Consider the following 19,714-nt stretch of genomic DNA (forward strand, 5'->3'; position numbering starts at 1 on the left):
GGTTGACCGCTGCGATGAGAATTGCAATAAATTGTGAGAATGTTGACCGAGGCAGAGATAAGAGTGGCGCAACCTCGAGCGCAGCATCTCTTCTTCTTCTTCTCTCACCTGCTCGTGCTGGACCAAAAGCATGACGAGCGTGGCGACGACCGAGTTTGTCGTGTTCGGGGTGATGGTGGCGGCCAGCGGCCTCCTGGCCGTCTACTCGCGCCTCTCCGCCCCCACGGCCGCCTCCAGCAAGAAGGGCTTCAGCTTCGCCACCGGCACCGTCAGCTCGGGGGCGGTTCTCATGAGCATCGCCAGGACGGGACTCGGCATCAGGGCCATCGTCGGTCAGTGACAAAAAAACAGTTCAAAACTTCTTCTTCAATCAATTGATCAAAAGAAGCCCTCTTTATTTTATGATAAAATTCTTTTTTTAATTCTTTGATAAATATTGAATCTGAAAATGTCCTTAAATATAAAGTATTTAAGGACTCCTTATTGACATAGTCAAATTAAGTCTATACAACAATGGTGATTAAAATTTCCAATTGTCTTTCAACAATAGCAAAAATCTGTTTATATTGTTGTAAGGACTTGATTTGACTTTTTCAATAAGAAGTCCTTAATGAGAAATAAAATTTTATTTAAAATATTAATATAAAACATGAATTAATTCTTTGCTTTGTACCATTCCAAATTCACTTTTAAGATATTGTATTCGAGTTAATTTTGCAGTTTATAAAATTTCTGAAAATTTACCATCTATTTTAAAATAATTTTGCATAAATGACTAAATATGAAGTCTTAATTTTGGTTTTTGTTGAAGGATTCCCTGCCGAGCTTTACTACCACGGAGTCGGCATGTGGGAAACCCTGATCGGCGTCCTCTTCGCCTATCTAGTCGTGGACGTGGTTTTCATGCCGGTCTACTTTGCCATGCCAACCACCTCCATCTATGAGGTAAATATGAAAACTTTCCAATTATTTATTAAGTTACAGTTTAAGAAATCACATTTGATAAAATTAATCCTTTTTTTTCAATTTTTTTTCTTTCTCTTTGTCTAGTTTCTGGAGCTGCGATTCCAAAGTGGCCTCCTGCGCCGCCTCACCTCCTGTCTCTACATAGTCCGCACGTGTCTGATGCTGGGGGTGACCACCCTCACCCCCTGCGTGGCCATCCAAGCTGTCCTTGGGGTGCCCCTGTGGGCCACGATCATCGCCGTCGGCACCTTGGGAATTTTATTTACCACTTTCGTAAGTAAAAAAATGTCACAAATATTTACAATTAACTTCTCAAAATTTCAGGGTGGCATGAGGGGTGTTATTTTGAACGACGTCCTGCAGGGTGTGGCCCTTTTTTTCTGCACCCTGGCCATACTTTACCGAGGAACAACGCAGCTTCCCGAAGGTTTCGTCGGCGCTTTCAAAACGGCCTCTGCGAATGGCCGGCTCGATTTCTTCAAGTAATATTTAATTTTTATTTTTAATCCATTTGACTAAAAAAACACATTCAAAGTTTCGACCCAGACCCTACTTTGAGAGTGTCGACGTTGTCGGCGGTTTTGGGCCAGGTTTTCATCGCAACCTCTGCCTTTGGTTGTCAGCAATCCTTTGCCCAAAGGTACCGCAGCTTGCCCGACAGGAAATCCGTTCAGAGGTAAAACAAAAAATAATTTCTATTCTTCATTATTATTATTATTATTATTTTTTCTTCTTGGTCAATACAAAATTCTAATTTGAAAAAAAGAGAAGAAAGACTTATATACGTATAATATAATATGTATATTTTTTAAGAAATTAAAATTATTTGTTTAAGAAAAAATATTCCAATTATGAAATTCAGAGTGCTTCTTATGGCGATTCCGGTCGTGTGCTTTCTCGAGAGCGTCACTTGGGTGTCGGGTGTTGTGATTTACGCCCTGTACGCGGCGTGCGACCCTTTGAGCGCCGGACTCATCAAAAGCATCGACGGCCTCGTTCCCTTCTTTGTCCAAAAAGAGTTTTCCGCCGTTCCGGGCCTGCTCGGATTCTTCTTTGGCGCCGTCTTCAATGGCGCTTTCGGGTTCGATTTCTTAATGAAATTTAATTAATAATTATCACAATCTTGTCTCTATTCAGAATCACAGTCGCAATGTTGAATTCGGTCGCCACGGTCACGTGGGAGGATTTTTTGAGCAACATCAAATGTGTGCGAGAACTGACGGAAATCAAGCAGCTCTGGGTCATCAGATCAATTGGTATACATAATTTTTTTTTAAAATGCTACAAACGATATCAATGTGAAAATTCTTTATTTCTAATTAATCTGCGTTATTTTAATGCAAAAAGATTTAAAACAGTTTCTAAGTTTTGAAAATTTTAAGCTAAATTTATCACAAAAATATAAAATTAAGTAGTTTTAATTTTTTTTATTTATAATTTGCTAATTTTCACATCTCATTTTGATTGTTTTCTTTTTGATTTCAACTTATTCAAATATCCAGGCATTTTGTATGCAATCGTCATCATGCTCGTGGCGATCGCCTTGTCCTCGTTGCCCGGTTTGGTCGAGTCCAGCTTTCTCATTTCGTCAACCTTCAGTGGCCCTTTGCTCGGCGTTTTTCTTCTCGCCTTGCTCTTTCCCTCGGCCAACAAACACGTGAGAGGATCATTTTTCAATAAAACGGGTGAAAAAAGTCAAAAATGTCATTCTGGAAACTCTGAAGAAATTTCAACAACATTATTCATTTCATAATTTTTGATTTTGCACTTTAATATGGAAGATGTGTAAACATTATCCATCAAATTCCTTTTTAAATATTATTAAGTAATTATTTAAAAAAAACTTCAGCAAATGTTGAATAATTTAAAATTAAAAGAGAAATTAAAGAAGGATAAAAAATATAGATAAAAATTTAAACATTTTGGTTTTTCACTCTAAGATTTTGAATCAGAATGACAAAATTAGCCAAGATTTGAATTTGAAGAAAATAAAAATGAGTTATTTTGACGAGTTTAATTGCAAGAATCGTTTTGTGATCCAGGGCGCGATTGCCGGCCTCGTGGTGAGCCTCGGTTCGGCGGTTTCTCTCTCGGCAGGTCGGCTGGTCGTTTCCAGGGGCAAAACCACCCTGTTGCCGTTGAGTGTGGAGGGTTGCCCTGCGGCCAATAATGGCACGAGTGACCTTGACATTTTGAAAAAGTACGACTTCGGCTTGGCACCGAAAGCGCCTCTGTAAGGATTTCAAATTTTATTCAATGGTTTTTAATTTAATTTATAAATTCTCTCAGCGACTGGACCTATTTGTTTTCCATTTCTTTCATGTACTACGCAATGATGGGTTGCGTGATTTGCCTCATTACTGGCGTAATCGTCAGCTACTTAACAGGTAAATTATCTATTATCCTTATTTTTAATAAATAAAAAAAAAATAAAAAAAATCAAAATATGATCTTTCCAATCTTTTTCTTTAAAATTATCAGTAACGAAAAGTATAATTTATTCATTTATATAGACCAAATTTCCCCAGTTTTAGTTGAAAATATGGTTCTAGAATGAATCAACAAATTTGCTTAAAGTCTGTTTAAAATATTTACCTAAACATAATTATTTAATTAAACAGGAAAGTTTTGATTTAAATAAAATATATTACATCATTCTTATCATCCATTCAAATTAAAGAAATTTTATATTTTTACAAAGCTTTTTGGAATTTAAAGAGAATTATATATTATGTTGAAAAAATAATGATAATTATTCAATTGAAGCAAATTAATTTTCTAAAACTGCACAATTTTCCTTTCAATGTGACAGTTGAAGAAGATTTTTGCTACCCCGCCTCACTGGTGCATCCGTGGGCCCGAAAAATAAGTGATTTGTTACCAGGGAAGCCGCGAAAGTATCTTTCAGATTCTGAAATCAAGAAACATCTCAACTCGAGCTCGCGGAGAAGCGTCCGAACAATCTCGATCACGGTTTCGGCCGACGAGCACGAGTTCATCACCCATTTTTAATTTTAATTCTTTTCATATCAAGAAGAGGTATTTTTTTTTTCAATTTAAATGAAATAAAAATTGTTTGTGAAATGAGCGATTTAATTTCAATGTTAATATCTCTGGACCGGTTTCAAGTTCTTTTTGGTCTTCTTGGTGGTGGAGTAGGGGTCGGGCTTGTTGGGTCCTGAGCCGCCCCCGGCCGCCTCCTCCTGCCTCTTCTGCTCCCGCAACAGCCGCCGCCGCACCATTCGCTCGTGGATCCGTTTCATCTCCAGGATTTCCTTCATTTCCTCTTTGTCCTCCTCCTGAATTGTTATTTTTTTTTAAAGCAAAATTTGTTGATTTATAAATAAAGGTTGGTAAAAGAAAGTAATTGAATTAGAAAAATAGGGGAAATTTTAATTTCAAATTTTAATTTTATAATTAAAAAGCCGCATTTTGCAAAATTCTTAATAAGTTAGAAGTACACAATGAAATTGAGAATATTTTATATTGGATTAAATAATGCTTTAAAAAAGGCTGATAGAATTAGTGTAATATTTTTTAATTAAAAACATCGGTGTGTAATGAAATTTACGGAAATTTTTTGTAAAAATATTTGCAAAAATATTAGTAATTCTGCAGAAAAATTGATTTAAGAGACCAAAATAAGATAGATTAATTCAGAAAAGTAATAAAAGACTCAAAATAATCCAAAATTTTGGTCTTTTCTCAAAAATAATATTGTTTAAACTGGTCAAAAGTCACTTAGAATGAAATAAAAATTAATCAAATGTCTTTAGCAGTCTATTGAGTCTATGTTAAATAAGGAAAATTACGGATTGGTTGAGACGCAAAACGAGGGCTCGGCGTCCGTCGGACATTGGTTGCGAATATTCCATCAAAGCAGTCAATCGTTCTGCGGGCGGAACTCCTCTTTCCACCACCAGAACAATCCTGGCCCACTGAATTTCAAAACAAACAATTTAACAATTGCAATAAATTCTGTGAAATTATTTTTCTTTCTTAAAATTAATTTTGACATTTTCGTACTTGTCTTTGCCACTCGTTTTTGGTTTCGGCGATTTTCTGGTACGTGTTGCCCATCATGGCGATCAACATGTTGACCAGCAAAATGGCCACAATCGCCATGTACAAGACGAACATGAACTGCAAAAATGAATTCGATTGAATTTAGCAATTTAATCAATGTTTTCAGTTAAAAATGGATGCCTTGCTGCCGGAGTCGTGAAAGGTCTTCTCGAACTGGGGGTAATAATCGCCGAAGCTGGTCAGCGACATCAGGAACATGGCCATGATCGACTCGATCGGGTTGGCCAACGGATTCGCGCTCTGCGTTTCGTACGTCAGGAAAATTATGTAGTAAGCTGGAAATTATTCTCAATTAATTTATTCTAATTTTTGGGGTGAAAAGCAAACCTTGGGAAAATCCCATGACGAAAACGAGATAAATTGAAACGAATCTGATCAAATCTCCTTTGAGCATGCGATAAATCATCACCACGAAAGGTCCCACAGTTTTGAAGCCTCTGAAACAAATTTAAAAATTTTATTTAACAAAGAATTAAAATTTAATTTTTTCATACGCATTCAATTTTATTTGCAAATTTGCTGTTAATTTAATTAATATGAAATACTTTCATGGAAATTTTGCGCATTTTCCTGCAATCCTTGTTTTCAGCAAAAGCGGTGAGACCATGAACTTGAGATTATTTTATATAATTTTCCTCGTTTCAATTAAAACAGAGAGCAGAGCATTCAAGCACGAAGCCGAGTGTCACTTTCGCGCTGCCAGCGAAACGTAACAGGAGTCGCGATTTCCTTTGCAGAAGTGCTGCGTCGACAGGAGCGCGAGGAGGAGGAAAATCTCCGCAGCAGCAAACCGGCGTCGACGCTCGAAGAGGCAACACGTCCCGCGCCACCAAACAAAGGTTCAACCGCCTTCAGGGGTTCCAAGTAAGTGCACTTTTTTGTAACTTATTTTTTTTGGAGCAGAGGCGTTTTAAAACTTTTAAAAGTTGAAAGAATTTTATCTTCTTTTGCTGGTTTTAATTAATATTCGGAGGGAAATTTAATCAAAACCAAGGATTTTTCGTGCATTTTGCTTTCTTTCATGACTTAAATCAAGATTTACTGAAATTTACCAATTTTTATTTTCCATGTTTTTTTATTTTAATCATTTAATTTTGTATTCTGTTCGTTTCATAATTAAATTAAAATCGCACTGTTGAGAAGTATTTTTTGGCTTTAAATTTTCTTCAAAATTTTCATTCACTAATAGTGACCGGCAGAAAAATTATATTATTATTTTATTTATTTTGCTTTAAAATACATTGGAATTTTGCAAATTTTTTATATAAATATTTAAAAAAAATTAACAATTTTTTTACATTTTTAACTTTGTTGAGATTTTTCTTAGTTTTTTTTTTAATTTTATTTGCTTTTTTATTTTATATCATTTTCGCGGAGCAACTTATTATCATAATTTTAGCACACCCTCATTTTTTTGTAAGAAGATTGAAAGAATTTCAACTTATTTTAAATGAAATAATAGGAATGTAAAATAATCAAGTTCTAATTTAAATCTCGGGCCTTTTAATGGGAAAAGCGGTGAATTGTAACTTATAAAGCAGCCTAAAACCTGCATTACCTGCAGAAAAATAGAAAATATGGTGCCGTGGTGACCATAATGACGACGGCCATGATGTCCTCCTGCTGGGTCAAACACGCCGTCCGCACCCACGGCATGATCAGCATCAAAATGCACGAGCACAGAAACAAAACTCTCGAAGGCGCCGTCATCTGCAAATTTCTATTAATTTGAATTTTGAGCGATTTTAACACATTTTTACCAAATTTTCCAAAAACATTCTGCGGCCGAGAAATCGGGCCTCCCTCAACGCGGCGATTATGTAAAGAAAGGCGCCGAAAGCCATCGCGATTTCGCAGGAAACTCGCACTTTTGCCTGCCATGGCTGCAGATTCAAAAGGCGGCACTCGTCGTAGTCAATGTTGGCCATTCCGCCCCAAAGGCCGCGCGTGAAATTCCGAAATCCGTCGTAATCGGCCGAGCCTGAAACATTCACGTTTTAATCAAACCAGTTCTCTGCAGATTATTTTATTTCTCTCTTCGTAAATATTTGAGAAAAATTTCCAGCTTCATTTTTTATAATAAATTTATTCTCAGAATTATCATAACATTTTGCTGAGGGGATCAATTTTTTATATATAGTTTTTTTTTTAATCTAATACTTCCAATTTCCATAAATGTACATCTAAAGTTTTTGAATATTTTACTTCCTAATTTCCATTCGTTTTTTTATTTACTTTGAAGATTTTTTTAATTGTTAATATTTAAATAATTCCATACTATTTTCTTTAAATGAACAACTCAATTTTAAAACATTTGACTCTGCTGGCTCTTCTTGGTTGGGAAACTTACAAAATTTCATAAAAGTAATGCGCCGCTTACTCGAAATCAAGTGCCAGATTTTTCACTATTTCTGGGCAAAAGTTTAAATTTTATTTGTCTCTAATTTCTTAATAAATAACGTAACAATTTTCTTTGCTTTGTTTCTTCGTCGATCTATAAGCGTTTGATATCATTTGATTGAACTGATTTTAGTAAATTTTGTTTTAGAAATTAATTAGAAACTGTCCAAATCAAATAAATATAACTTCGATATTAAATCATTGGATGGAAAAAAAGGATAATTTTCATTTAAATTTCAGTCTCCAATTATTCAGTTTAGGTCAATTTTAACATTATTTAATGTTGCTACTTAAAATTATTAGATTTGATTAATTTAAAAATTTAAATGTAGGAGCAGCAGAAAATATATAGACCACTAATGGACTAAAAATTTAATGACTTATTATGATTCATCTATAATTTTATCACAATTTTTTTTTTAAATTTAAATGTTCATATAAATATAATTTTTCTAAAACTTACTGGATTTATTTGCAAACGTTTTATTCTCAGCGAGCGCCGTCCAGTTGGTCGTGGCCGTCGGGTTGGTGTCGAAAAGGGTCGCGTCGAGAACCGCCGACGAGGGGTAGTCGTAGTCGGTGAAGTTGGGGGCGGCAAGTGGGGTGGGCGCCGGCGCCTTGGGGGTCAAGGGCACCGGGCCCGGCCGCAGGGTGAAGCAGAAAAGCGAGACCAGGAAGTAGAAAAAGAAGAAAGTGAACTGGCGATAAAATCTGAAATTACACAAATTTTATTTAAAATGAATTTTTTAATTCATTTTTTGCCTAGATTTGACAAAAGTGTTCCACTTGGCGTGCAAAAGGTCGACCAACATCCCTTCCATCAGGTCCAAATGCTCGTCCCTGTCCTGTTTGAATTTATCAAAATTTTAATTTAAAAAAACAAATTTAAATTTACTTACGCCGAAAACGACCAAATTCAAAGCAGAGTCTTTGCAAATATTTCCGGTTTCAATGTCGATTGTGTCGATCAGAGCCAAAGGATAGGCCGCACATGTGATGCTTCCTAATTTTAATTTATCTTATTTAAAAGAATTCAATTTTTTATTTAAAAAAAAATCACCGATTTGCCAATAAATCTCTCGTTGGATGTTGAGAATGTGAAAGAATATTTCCGTTTTGGCCAATTTCGCGGCCAAAGTCAGCGGAGTCAGATTCAAATTGTTCTTAATGTTTATGTCGGCCCCTGCTTCGTACGCCATATCAAATGTGGTCTGGAAATTATTTTATATGAATTGAAAAATATTATTATACTTTTTTTTTAATTTACCACTTTTTGATAAATTACGAGCATGTGCAGAACGGTGTTGCCGTTGCTGTCCTGATTGTTGGGATTCGCGGTTCGGGCCAAGATGAGCCGATAACATTCCTCTTGGCCGAGACACGCCGCGAAACTCAAAGGATACTCGCCCCAGTAAACGTAGCCATCGTAATTCGTCAACGGGTTGCAATCGACCTGAGCAAATTCAATTATTTTTAAATTTAATTTCAATTTCAACGTAAAAATTGTGGCTAAAATTTGTCTGACCTCTCCCCAGTTACGCAACCGGCTCGACATCGTTGTCGAGCCGGTTGCATAACCAGCAAATTTTTATTAAATTGTTTCAAAAGTTTAAAAATGCAATAAAAATCCAATTATATCTTCACTCAATTTTATAATTATTGTTCATTTTTTTAAATAATTTTTCATAATTTTCTTACCCATTCGTGGTCCAGCGAGTCATTCCTTGAGCCCTTCTGATCTTCCGGGGACATGAAGGCGCCGTAGCACCGCTCGTGGAAATTAACATTGCTGTCGAGCAGAAATTTCACCATCGCCGGGTCTTCGTTCACGATCGCGATGTGCAAAACGTTTTCTCCTAAAATTAGGAATATTTAATCTTTTTTTATAAAATAATTTTTAATTATTTGTTAACCGTAGTACTCGTCGTTCATGTAAACGTCGTTGATTAATTTCGGGTAGAATCTGAGAAGTCGTTTGGCGAGGTCGGCGTGAAGCGCGGTCGCGTGCAAAAGGCAAAGGTGCAGCGCCGTCTCCCCGACCGCGCCTCTTTTGTTCACGTCCCAACACACGTCCCTGTACTTAGTCGGATCTGCAAATTTTCAAATTATTCTTAACTTATATTTTGATTCATTCAATTTTATAGTATTAAATTAAAATATTCAATATTATTCAAAAAATTTAGTAATTAATAAATAATTTTTTTCAGTTAGATTAATAGATTTTTAATCACCTTTGAGATCTTCTAAATCCGCAGTCAGATGAGCGTGTTTGTCAATGTCGTATTCCTCTGGGTCGTCAAATCCTCGCAATTGAGGAAGCTAAACATTTTTTTGAATTAATTTTTCATTCAATTTTCATTTTCCTACCAATCTCGATTTGGATCTTTCCTTATTTCTCAGCAAGACGATTTGCGAAATGGGAATTTTCCTGCCCTCGCCTTTGTTGTACAAATAAGGTTCGACCTTTGTTTTGATGGCGTGGTCAAGTTCAGCGTATTGTTTTGTTTGCGTTGCTCTTTTCATCAGCTCGACGAGCAGACCCCCTCCTTTTCAACAAAACAACAACAATCAAAATTTATAAAAATTATTCTTTAGTAGTTCATTCGTTAAATTTTTACTATCAAATTGATCATAAAATTTTAAGAGGATAATATAAAGATAATTTTTATTACAAACAGTACTGCAGCGCACCATCATTATGAGTTGAGATAAAAACAACAAACATAAAATAAAATTACGTTTTTAAATTTATCTATTTGCTTCTACCAATTCTTAAATCAACATTGCACAATATTTTCGATCACACGCTCCGCTCAGCATGTGAAAATTTATGATTCATAATAAATAATTTGTGAATTTGAATCCTAACTTTATCCTGTATTCAAAATATAAGTCCAGAATTGAATTTGAAAACTTTTTTAATCATCAATACCAGAATTTAAAAGATTTTTTGATTTTTAACCACGTTGATCTTCCTTTTTTTACGATTTTGAATATAAATTTTGACTCACCCTTGAGGTCGACGAGTTTGTAGACTTCCTGGAGCGCACCTCCGGCTTGTTTTTTGACGCCGCTGGTCACGTTGCTCTCCGTATTTCCCATCGCGGCAAATTTTCACTCAAAATCAAACTCGAAATTATAAATGAGCGCCTCCGAAGGCGCCCAATTGCAGCACTCGACTGACGGACGGGGTGGCCGAGGGTTGAGGGGGTTGCTGGTGCCACCCTGTGCCACTCTGTGCGTGGCTCGCGTCGATATCAAAACACTTTCTGCGGCACCGCGCCAGTGCATCATTTTAGGCTGTTTTGCACCGACACTGTTTCAAAAATGTGTCGCTTCTGACCTATATTTCCAAAAAAAGCGTTCTTATGGGAAAACTGGAACTTTTTTCTGAGGACAATCGTACCGATATGCTTACTTTAATCGGAAACAATTTCAAGCTTCAGTTTTTTTGGCCAAATTGATAAATTCCTATTTTCTATTAATTAATTTATTATTGATCTCTGTAAATTAACAGTATGAGAAATCGCGTTTCATATAAGAAAAAAGTTATGTCCATAGAACTTTAACAGCTTTTGTAGCTTAAATTGACCTCATTCAGTCTTCTTATTTTTAACATTAAATAATTAACTTCCTTCAAAGAAATTATATATGTATATCAGTATGCAGTGAGTAATTATTTTATATTTTATTGGTCATTCCATTCCATTTCATCAACATTTATTCCAAATTTCGGTTGATTTAGTTATCAGACGGAGTGGGGCGTTGCTGCATGTCCAAGTATTCGTCTCGACCAGCTAAATTTTGCTCGTAAAAATCTTCATCTCGCGTCGTCTCTGCCACTTTTGCGTGCGGCGGTGCAAAAGCTCGGGCAAAACTTGCACTTTTCACTTGGCAAGACTCGTCTGCGTGGCATGCATCTAGAAAAATACATTAAATTAAAAATTAAACGTTTTCATGAAAGTAATTACAATTTTATGCCTTATTAACAAATCAAATCTATTATTCAATAAATTTATTTTAATTTTTGATAATATTTCCGAATTTGAAACTTATTTTTGCTAGAAAAGCTTTGAAAGATTATTTCTGTTCTTTTGTATTTAAATTTTAACTGATTTGTCATATTACTTGAAATTTGAATGACTCACTGTGGAAGCAGCAAATTCCTGGTGCTCCGCAAACGCCGGCGCCCTCCCTTCCGCATCTTCCCCTCGGCCCGTTGATGCACGGTTCGGGGATGAGACTTTCGGCCAGGCAGGCCAGCATGGTCCCTGACCCTGACCCTGACGTGCCCACCAGGCAGCCCAGCTTATCCGAACAGCAAACGCGAGGCCCAAAACACCGACCAGACAGTCCAGGCCCGCAACGAGCGCACTGAAATCACATTTATTTTTATCAAAGTTCATTTAAAAATAAAAATAAATAAAAGAATTTTTGCATATTATTAAAATGTTCAAATAAATTAAAAATCCATCAAATAATTCAAATGTGTGATTGAAAAAAATATACTTCAAAAATTATAATGAAACAAATTTAATACAACTTCATGCATCTACAAAAATTTATGATCGTTTGGAAATTTTTTTAAATTATTCAAACGTTTCATGAATTAAAAATTTCAATATCTGCGCGTAAATTTACAAATTAAAGACAAAAATTTTAATGAAATTTCTTTGACGTTTTGTTTCTAATGTTCCTAACATTTTATTTCCCTCAATTTTAAACTGACCTGTCTGATTCTGGCGTTGCCTGTGTTGGGCTCCAAGGCTGCAAGGGTGGACCTTTTTCCTCCAGGAGGGCAGTTCGTGATGAAACAGGACGAAGTCGCGTTCAAAATTGCACTCATTGTCAGCGCCACCAACAGTATAAATCGCAAACCTTTGCTTCAAATTAATTTTAAAAGAAGATTTTTCCTTAAATTTTCTTACCCATCCTTGGTGGTTTTCGTCGTCAACTGACAGCATCGTCCGTCCCACGGCTCCTTTTATCCGCCGGCCAAACTATTGTCCGCGGCTTCTTATTTCCGCAACCAAAGAAATGCAGATTTTTGTGTGAATTTCTATTCCGTGCGGCTAACGCGGATTTGCATTACTTGATCTCCCACGGGCACTCTACGGCTTTCGTAAAGCTTGAAAAATCGTAAAATTTCTTTGGTTAAAACGCCTGATTTATTTTATTTGTATCACTCTTCAGGTGAACTTGACTTATTCCCTGATTAGATTTCGTATTTCCTTAATTTTCTCATCAATCGTCATACGAATGTGCGGTTTTTCATTTTACTTTTGCAGCAACATGAGCAACCCGAACGAGAGGAGATACGTTCCGCGTGGAAGGGCCCGAGGGCGAATCACGGCAAGGTCTCGCTCGCCAAATCAACCTGGATCTGCTGAACCTGCAACTCAACCAAGACCACTTGCTTTGCCGGTTTGTTCAATAAAGCGCCGGACATAGTTTCAAATTTTAACTCGGGTTTCGTTAATCAGAGAATTCCGAGGATTCCAAGGCGTCCTGATGTGGAATTGCCAGAAGTTCAGCCTCGTGCGCTGGTGAATCCAGGAGGTATAATAGAAAAAAATCAAAAATTTATTATTAAAAAAGTAAATTTTATTTTTTCAAATATGAATTATTGCTGAACATATTTATTATAAATTAAATTATAATCAAGAAAATTAATTAATCATAGAAAATGCCAAGTTATAAATGAATTAATTATTTTAAATATTGTATCTTTTCTTTTTAAAAATGATTTAGCCGCAGGGGGAAAGCCGATTGACTTGAAATCCAACTTCTTCCGCTTGTGTTCTGCTGGCCAGTTTGGCGTTTTCCAGTTCAGCGTTCAATTCGAGCCCGACGAAGAAAGGACTTTTGTGCGTCGCGCCATCATGAGACAAAACGCGGAGAAAATGGGCCTCGGCAAGTCGTACCTTTTCGACGGCTCCACTCTCTTCGACTCGAAGAAACCAACAAAAAATGTAAAAATCTCTAATTTGAATTTTAAATTTTTTTAATTAATTTTCTTTCAGCCCATAATTGCCAACGCGATCACAAAAGATGGGCTGCAAATTAAAATCACCGCCAATTACGTGAAGAGGATCGAGCCTTGCGACCCTGCATATGGCCAGGTTCTGAATTTAATCTTCAAGAAAGTCTTGCACTTGCTCAAATTGAAACCAATCAAGCGGGACTTTTACGATCCTCAGGCCAAAGTGAGACGGAAATTGAAAAAATCTAACAAAATAATGAAAATTAAAATTGCAGATTGAATTTGAAGAATTTAAACTGCATGTTTGGCCTGGCTACAGAACCACAGCTCGCAGGCACGAGAACGACATCCTGCTGCACACCAGCATCATCTCGAAGGTGATGCGCGACGAGACTGCCTACGAAATCATGTCCAAGGTGGCCCGCTGTGTGGAGCAGAAAGACCGAAAGGCCAAAATGCGCGACAGTCTGTTGGGCGCGACGGTGATGACCGTTTACAACAACAAAACCTACAGGGTGGACGACATCGAGGACCAAATTACTCCTCAGTCGACCTTCGAAAAGAACGGCACACAAGTTTCCTTCATTGAGTACTACAAGCAGGTGAAATTAATTCAAATTCATTTCCTTTCCAAGTTAATAATTATTTATTTTGCTTCGGCTCTATTAAAATTCTGAATTGTTGCACCAATTTTTGTGATAAGAAAGTTAAAAAAATAAATTTTTTATGCTATTTAAATCTATGCATTTTAATTAATTTTTATGTCTCCAGATTTATAATTGTGAAATCCAAGACCCGTATCAATACATGCTGGTGAGCAAAAGTAACATTCGCAAGCTGAGGTCAGGGGAGAGCGAGTTGATCCTTCTTGTTCCGGAACTGTGCATCATGACCGGTCTCTCGGACGACATGAGGAAGAATTTCAGACTCATGAGTGCCCTGAGTGCCGAAACAAAATGCTCGCCCAGCCAGCAGAGCGACAAATTGCTCCGGTTCGCCAACAGGCTCCGAAGCAAACCCGAAGTAATGCAATTTTTCCTAATTAATGCTTTTTTAATGAAACGTGTTTTTCGCCAGATTGTTGCGGAACTTGACAACTGGGGAATGTCGCTCACCCCGAGTCTGGTGCAGTTCAAAGGTACGGAACTGCCCTGTGAAGAAATCATCCAGGGTGAAAATTCAACAGCCAAACCGGGACCTCACGCAGACTGGACCAACGCTGTGAAAAGTTGGTTTTTTTATTCTCATCTCTTTCTTTTGTTTTAAAATTGAAATTTTACTTTAGGTAATAAAGTTCTCCGAGCTGGCAGATTTGATCATTGGGTTGCCATCATCCCTCGATGCATGGGGCACGGACCTGCGGAGAGTTTCCTGACGGAGCTGCTGAATATTGGCCGAAAAATGGGAATTCAAATGAGTAAGTTTTACCGATTGCAAATTTTTTTTAATTAAAATATATTTGAATTTTATTTTTAATCGAATTTCTGTTTAGATCGACCGTTAGTTGATTACATTGCAGATGACAAAGTGGACACTTATTCTGGAAAGCTGGAGGAAATTTTATCAAGAACTCGGCCAGACATAATTCTGTGCTTCGTCACAAATGACCGCGGCGATAGATACAGCGCCATCAAGAAAATTTGCTACGTCAACAGAACAGGTAATTTGATCATAAACCTTATGTTTACAATCTAATTTTTTTAATGTAAATTTTAGAAATGTGTCAAGTGGTGAACAGAAGGTGCGTCGTGAACCAAAACATGCGCTCCATCGCCACCAAGGTCATCATGCAGATGAACTGCAAAGTGGGAGGCGCTCCGTGGTCAGTCGCGAATCCGCCCGCCCTTGATAAAGTGATGGTCGCCGGCTTTGACCTGAGCAAGGATTCAATGCACAAGGACACGGCATTCGGCGCTCTGGTCGCCTCCTTGGACATACACTTTTCTGAATATTATTCTCAGGTAATTATTAGATATCAAAAAAGTAAAAAAAGAAAATCCAAATTGTAATTTTTTTACATTTTATTACTTATTTTGAATTTATAGTATTATTAATTTTACATTGTGTTTTAAAGGCGATTGAGTGCAGAAAAGGGCAAGATGTGAGCGGCGCCATTGGTGAAGTGTTTTGCAAAGCTGTGCGCAAATTCCAGGAAAAACGTCAGGGTTGCCTTCCGAGCCACATCATTTTCTACAGAGACGGGGTGGACGAGTACAGCAGCAGGTGCGACGGAGAGGTTGAAAAACTCAAAGTAAATTTAAAAAAATATAATTTAATTATTTCGCCCTTGGCTTTAATTAAATTTTGTTTTTTGCAGCTCAAGCTCGGAAGTCTGTACGAGTCTGCGGCGGCGCTCAAGTTCAGCTACGTCCTGATTTCCAGAAGATGCAACACTCGTCTTTTCACAAGCAACCTCAGCAACCCTCCTCCTGGCACTGTGGCTGACAATTACATCACCCGACCTGATAGGTAATCAATCAAAATTCTAATTATTCAATTTCCGTCTAAATTTTACTAATTTATTTGAACATTATGATTTAAATTAATTTCTTTTATTCATTTTTTCAGTTCTCAAAGTTCATTTTGACCTTTGATTTTCAAAATTCATGTAATACTTCAAGCTATGCATTTTTTTTTTTAATTTTAAGCAATTTTACCTTTTTCCTTCATTTATCTCTATTTTAATTTGAGCAATTCTGACATTTCACGCCAATTTTCCTCTTATTTCTTTCAGTTACCAATTCTTCCTCGTGAGCCAGAGTGTGCGGCAGGCGACGGTGAACCCGACCAGCTACCACGTCCTCTGCGACTCCTCCGGCTTCAGCCAGAACGAGATGCAGCAACTCACCTACAAGCTGACCCACCTGTACTTCAACTGGAGCGTAAGACTTTTCCCTCCACCAAGGTAGGACCATTTTAAATTTTCTTCTTTTTTTCCCGGACGCTCAGGGAACAATCAAGGTGCCCGCGCCGGCGCAGTACGCCAGAAAACTGTCCACCTTGATCGCACAGTCGCTGCACAAAATGCCCGATCCGCATCTCAGCAGCAAACTTTTCTATCTCTAGTTTAATTTTAAGATTTCAAATAAGATCGGAAAATTTGAAATTTTGTAAAAATTATCAAAAAGCAAGAAATTAGATAAGAGACGAGATAAAATCGCGAAAATGAAACAAAAAGTTCATCGACCTTTTGATGTGTTTATCCGCAGCTATGTTGGCAAATGATAGGCAGGATGCTTAATTATTATAAATTAAATTGCTAATCATTATGGTCAGGGCAATAAGAATTAATTGAAACAGTGGTTTCGTACTTTCAATTGTAGGTTGTAATTAATTTGACTTAATCGTTTCACACATTACAAAGACACAACTACACAACTAGGCTTCGCAGACAGGAATGTTATTCCGTTTTTATCAATCAACGCTGCTCTCATGTCATCCGATGCCCCGTCTCGCTCTTTTCCTCGGCCACAAATGGTGCAGCAAGCAGCATATATATCGGTGGCCGATGGGAGAAGTGCCGGATTAACAGCTACTTGAATTTATCTTGGTTATCAATAGATCGATCGACGATCGTTTGTGACTTTTGGCGCGCGGTAAGAAAAAATGAAATCAAATGGATTCTTTTTTCAATATTTGAACGTGCAAAAATTAGTCCTTAAATATATCGCATCAGTTGAGACTAAATTTTTGGTGCGCACTTACAATCTCCCGCTCTCGCAAGAACTGGAAAATGTCAATTTTTCTTATTGAAACTAATGTCGGCATATTAATACTATTTAATTGGGGCGATTAATGAATCTTACATTTGTTCCAAAGTTCTTCAATATTGATTGTTTTACCACACAGAAAAGATACACTTATGTACGACTGCGTACGATTTCTAGGTATTATTATTTTCGCAAGCAAACGAGTTATTGCTCCAGAAGGGGGGGGGGGGCATTGGAAACTGCTTGATTTTGCGCCGGTACGCGTCCGAGCATCAAATTAATTGTCTCTGCGCAGCGGTCAAGACGCGCGAAGACTGGGCGTCGGTTCAGACAATCAAACACAAAAAGCCAGAATTAAAACTTTATAATTTTTTTGGCGATTCCTCCCGAATTCTCAATTATATTTAATTAATTCCCATGCCACGGCTTCCGGAGGTTCTGTTTCGCGGTCCGAGGATATGTGGCTTGTAATAAAACTCCACTTGTGCTAATAATATATTGTCAGGGTGAAGCCCTGAGACGGTGTTCAACCACTAGGGAGGTATAGTAATTACTAACAAGATATGGCCTTAGCCCTCGTTATTATTAAGAGACGTAATAGTACACAATACCTTTACGGAAGGTTATTCAAACAGAAGTTTGCCTTATGCTACTGAGGTTTTTCTAATTGATGATTTTTTTAAATTCTATTTTGCTTGCAATTTTTTTGTGAATCTTTTAATATATTTACATTATTATTATTTTTGTTTTTTTAATCTTTTAACTTTATTTCGTGTTTTTTACTTTCATTTTTTTTTAATTTACCGTGTAATTTTTTTTATCGCTTTTTTTCTCTTTTTGTTATCAATCATGAATAATTTAATAAAAATAAATTCGCGACGAAATTTTACTGTAAATTTACTTTAAATTTTGTCGGACCAGAATATTTTTGTTTTCTACGGCGTTCTCTGCTGGTCCCTCGGTGCTGTTCTTTCTTCTCTCCGGCGTCATCTTGACATTTCCATTGGTTTTGCTGAAAACCTTTTTTTATATTAATTTAAGGTATAAAATATTATTTATTTTTGTGCGTGTTAAGTACTTAAATTCATCTCATTTTTCGTCAATTATTTTAAACAGTATTTAGGGGAGCACAGTTTTCAAGATTATATTTTTCATCTTGTTTCATTTGTGTTGACTCTGAAGGAGCGCTAAAGCGGGGATTTTTTTATTTTTTTCATTTTCTCTATCATTTATTAATTTTTTCGTTTTTATTGGTTTGCTTTCGAGTCCGCCAATGTTGCGTCAGTGGCCGAGTAGAGAAGTGCCGGGTATGACCCTGACAAATGTTAAAACTACCAACAGGGGAGCTGTGGGTGGAGGAAGCCCACTGTGGTGTGCCGCAGCCGCGCTCTTTTACGAGCCCTGTGCACGTAGAAGCTCCACTTTTTTTCTAATATAGTCCAAGAGAGAAGGGTGAGTTGCTGGGCGCCTGGTATTGCCTTTACAATCTCTCTCTCCAATTTGCGCCTAGACGCCAGGTGACCCTATCAGAGACGCCAGGTGACCCTATCAGACTTTGCAAGGGAAATGAGTAGTTTCGACTCATATTTCACTGTGTATTGGGGTCCAGAGAAATCAACGACAGAAATATAAAAGGGATCAAAACTAATATTATATTTCTGTTGTAAAATTATGACTCTCTAAAAGGACCCACCGATATTGTTATTTTCTGATATTAAAAATTTAAATTTAGTTGAGCATACAATTATTTTGCTGAATTTGCGTATTGAATTAAATTTCTGTTGTTTTAAGAGCAATTTTCTTAAATGAATCTGCTACTTGCTGATTTAATTTTGTTAAATGTTGCCTTGCTTCAGCGCCATTAGAAGCAACCTGATCATGTTGTAACACATGAGAAGAAACTTTCTAAAACATTGCGAAGGGAGAAGTCAAACACAAAATTCCATCATCATGCGCGCGGCAGGGTGCACAAGCAACAATTTTTGTGCTTCTTGATGGTGTTATTAATGTCATTAACTATTAATTAATTAGCAAAAGCATCACCAAAAAACAGCATAAAATGTAACCAAGTAAAAACTCATGAGTTAAATTTAATAAAATTCACTCTACTGGCTGTAAATAGGCAAAAATTTAATTGCGAAATTTTTAACACTCGTAATTGATGTGCAATAAAATTGTTTCTCATCTCGATTGACGTAACCATTGGCGAGATAAGCGCACTTTATTAAAAAGGTCTTATCTCTCCTCGTCCTTATCTCACCTCATCACTTGTTACACCAACTCATTTACGGCCCAATCTGTTTTGATAACTCACTGGCTCACCTTGTCACCCAGAGCACTGATGGGTTTCGCAGCGACGTCGTTCAATCGAAGATGCACCTAAATGGCATCGAAAATTTTAATATCCGCCTTTCTTGCATTCGTGTTCGTGGTGGGATTATTCTATGCGACAATCATTTACCAGACGGAAAATTATCAAGGTAACTGCAAAGTCAAATCTTATCAGTATATTTAAATTTTTTATTTAAATTTCATTCAAATATCAAATTCATTTAAATATATAACTTTT

The 19,714-nt window shown here is 36.9% G+C and overlaps 5 protein-coding genes across 6 annotated transcripts in view; 3 read left to right on the top strand and 2 right to left on the bottom strand.

The window, feature by feature from the left end:
• LOC132193806 (sodium-coupled monocarboxylate transporter 2-like) lies at window positions 1-4,322 on the top strand. 2 transcript variants are annotated; one of them, XM_059614703.1, is made up of 12 exons: window positions 1-332; window positions 812-945; window positions 1,051-1,239; window positions 1,291-1,448; window positions 1,502-1,642; window positions 1,829-2,047; window positions 2,104-2,222; window positions 2,469-2,623; window positions 3,009-3,199; window positions 3,256-3,353; window positions 3,779-4,005; window positions 4,096-4,321. In XM_059614703.1, exons 1-11 carry the CDS (start codon window positions 131-133, stop codon window positions 3,976-3,978), a joined length of 1,806 nt encoding a protein of 601 aa, XP_059470686.1. In that variant the 5' UTR covers window positions 1-130; the 3' UTR covers window positions 3,979-4,005; window positions 4,096-4,321. The 2 variants fall into 2 exon arrangements, with proteins under 2 accessions (XP_059470686.1, XP_059470684.1); XM_059614701.1 differs by having other exon boundaries at window positions 3,779-4,322.
• Window positions 3,976-10,616, bottom strand: LOC132193801 (transient receptor potential cation channel subfamily V member 5). The gene is given in 16 exon segments (XM_059614693.1): window positions 3,976-4,265; window positions 4,779-4,904; window positions 4,993-5,109; window positions 5,173-5,327; window positions 5,380-5,489; window positions 6,611-6,762; window positions 6,813-7,033; window positions 7,916-8,297; window positions 8,352-8,455; window positions 8,513-8,663; window positions 8,720-8,905; window positions 9,151-9,308; window positions 9,366-9,542; window positions 9,684-9,771; window positions 9,820-9,998; window positions 10,464-10,616. Coding segments are annotated over 16 exon segments (2,592 nt in total). The 5' UTR covers window positions 10,555-10,616; the 3' UTR covers window positions 3,976-4,070.
• Window positions 5,782-19,630, top strand: LOC132193802 (piwi-like protein Siwi). Its single transcript, XM_059614694.1, has 15 exons — window positions 5,782-5,916; window positions 12,741-12,876; window positions 12,936-13,011; window positions 13,204-13,424; window positions 13,476-13,658; window positions 13,711-14,037; window positions 14,207-14,458; window positions 14,513-14,663; window positions 14,721-14,852; window positions 14,928-15,095; window positions 15,152-15,396; window positions 15,510-15,686; window positions 15,753-15,904; window positions 16,170-16,317; window positions 16,385-19,630. Exons 2-15 carry the CDS (start codon window positions 12,745-12,747, stop codon window positions 16,499-16,501), a joined length of 2,481 nt encoding a protein of 826 aa, XP_059470677.1. The 5' UTR covers window positions 5,782-5,916; window positions 12,741-12,744; the 3' UTR covers window positions 16,502-19,630.
• On the bottom strand, window positions 11,170-12,394 carry LOC132193933 (oxytocin-neurophysin 1-like). The gene is made up of 4 exons (XM_059614908.1): window positions 12,381-12,394; window positions 12,182-12,330; window positions 11,601-11,826; window positions 11,170-11,372 (listed from the first exon to the last, which is right to left on the bottom strand). The coding sequence occupies exons 1-4, from the start codon at window positions 12,382-12,384 to the stop codon at window positions 11,194-11,196; spliced, it is 558 nt and encodes a 185-aa protein (XP_059470891.1). The 5' UTR covers window positions 12,385-12,394; the 3' UTR covers window positions 11,170-11,193.
• The window catches only part of LOC132193807 (beta-1,3-galactosyltransferase 5-like), an 8,632-nt gene continuing 8,401 nt past the window's right edge, over window positions 19,484-19,714 (top strand). Inside the window, exon 1 of the mRNA XM_059614704.1 lies at window positions 19,484-19,625. Coding sequence (XP_059470687.1) covers window positions 19,529-19,625 — 97 coding nt within the window. The 5' untranslated portion in view covers window positions 19,484-19,528. The remainder of the gene's footprint in view (window positions 19,626-19,714) is intronic.

The sequence above is a fragment of the Neocloeon triangulifer genome, unplaced genomic scaffold (genome assembly GCF_031216515.1).
Source record: "Neocloeon triangulifer isolate White Clay Creek 2 clone unplaced genomic scaffold, ASM3121651v1 ptg000005l, whole genome shotgun sequence".
Classification (NCBI taxonomy): Eukaryota; Metazoa; Arthropoda; class Insecta; order Ephemeroptera; family Baetidae; genus Neocloeon; species Neocloeon triangulifer.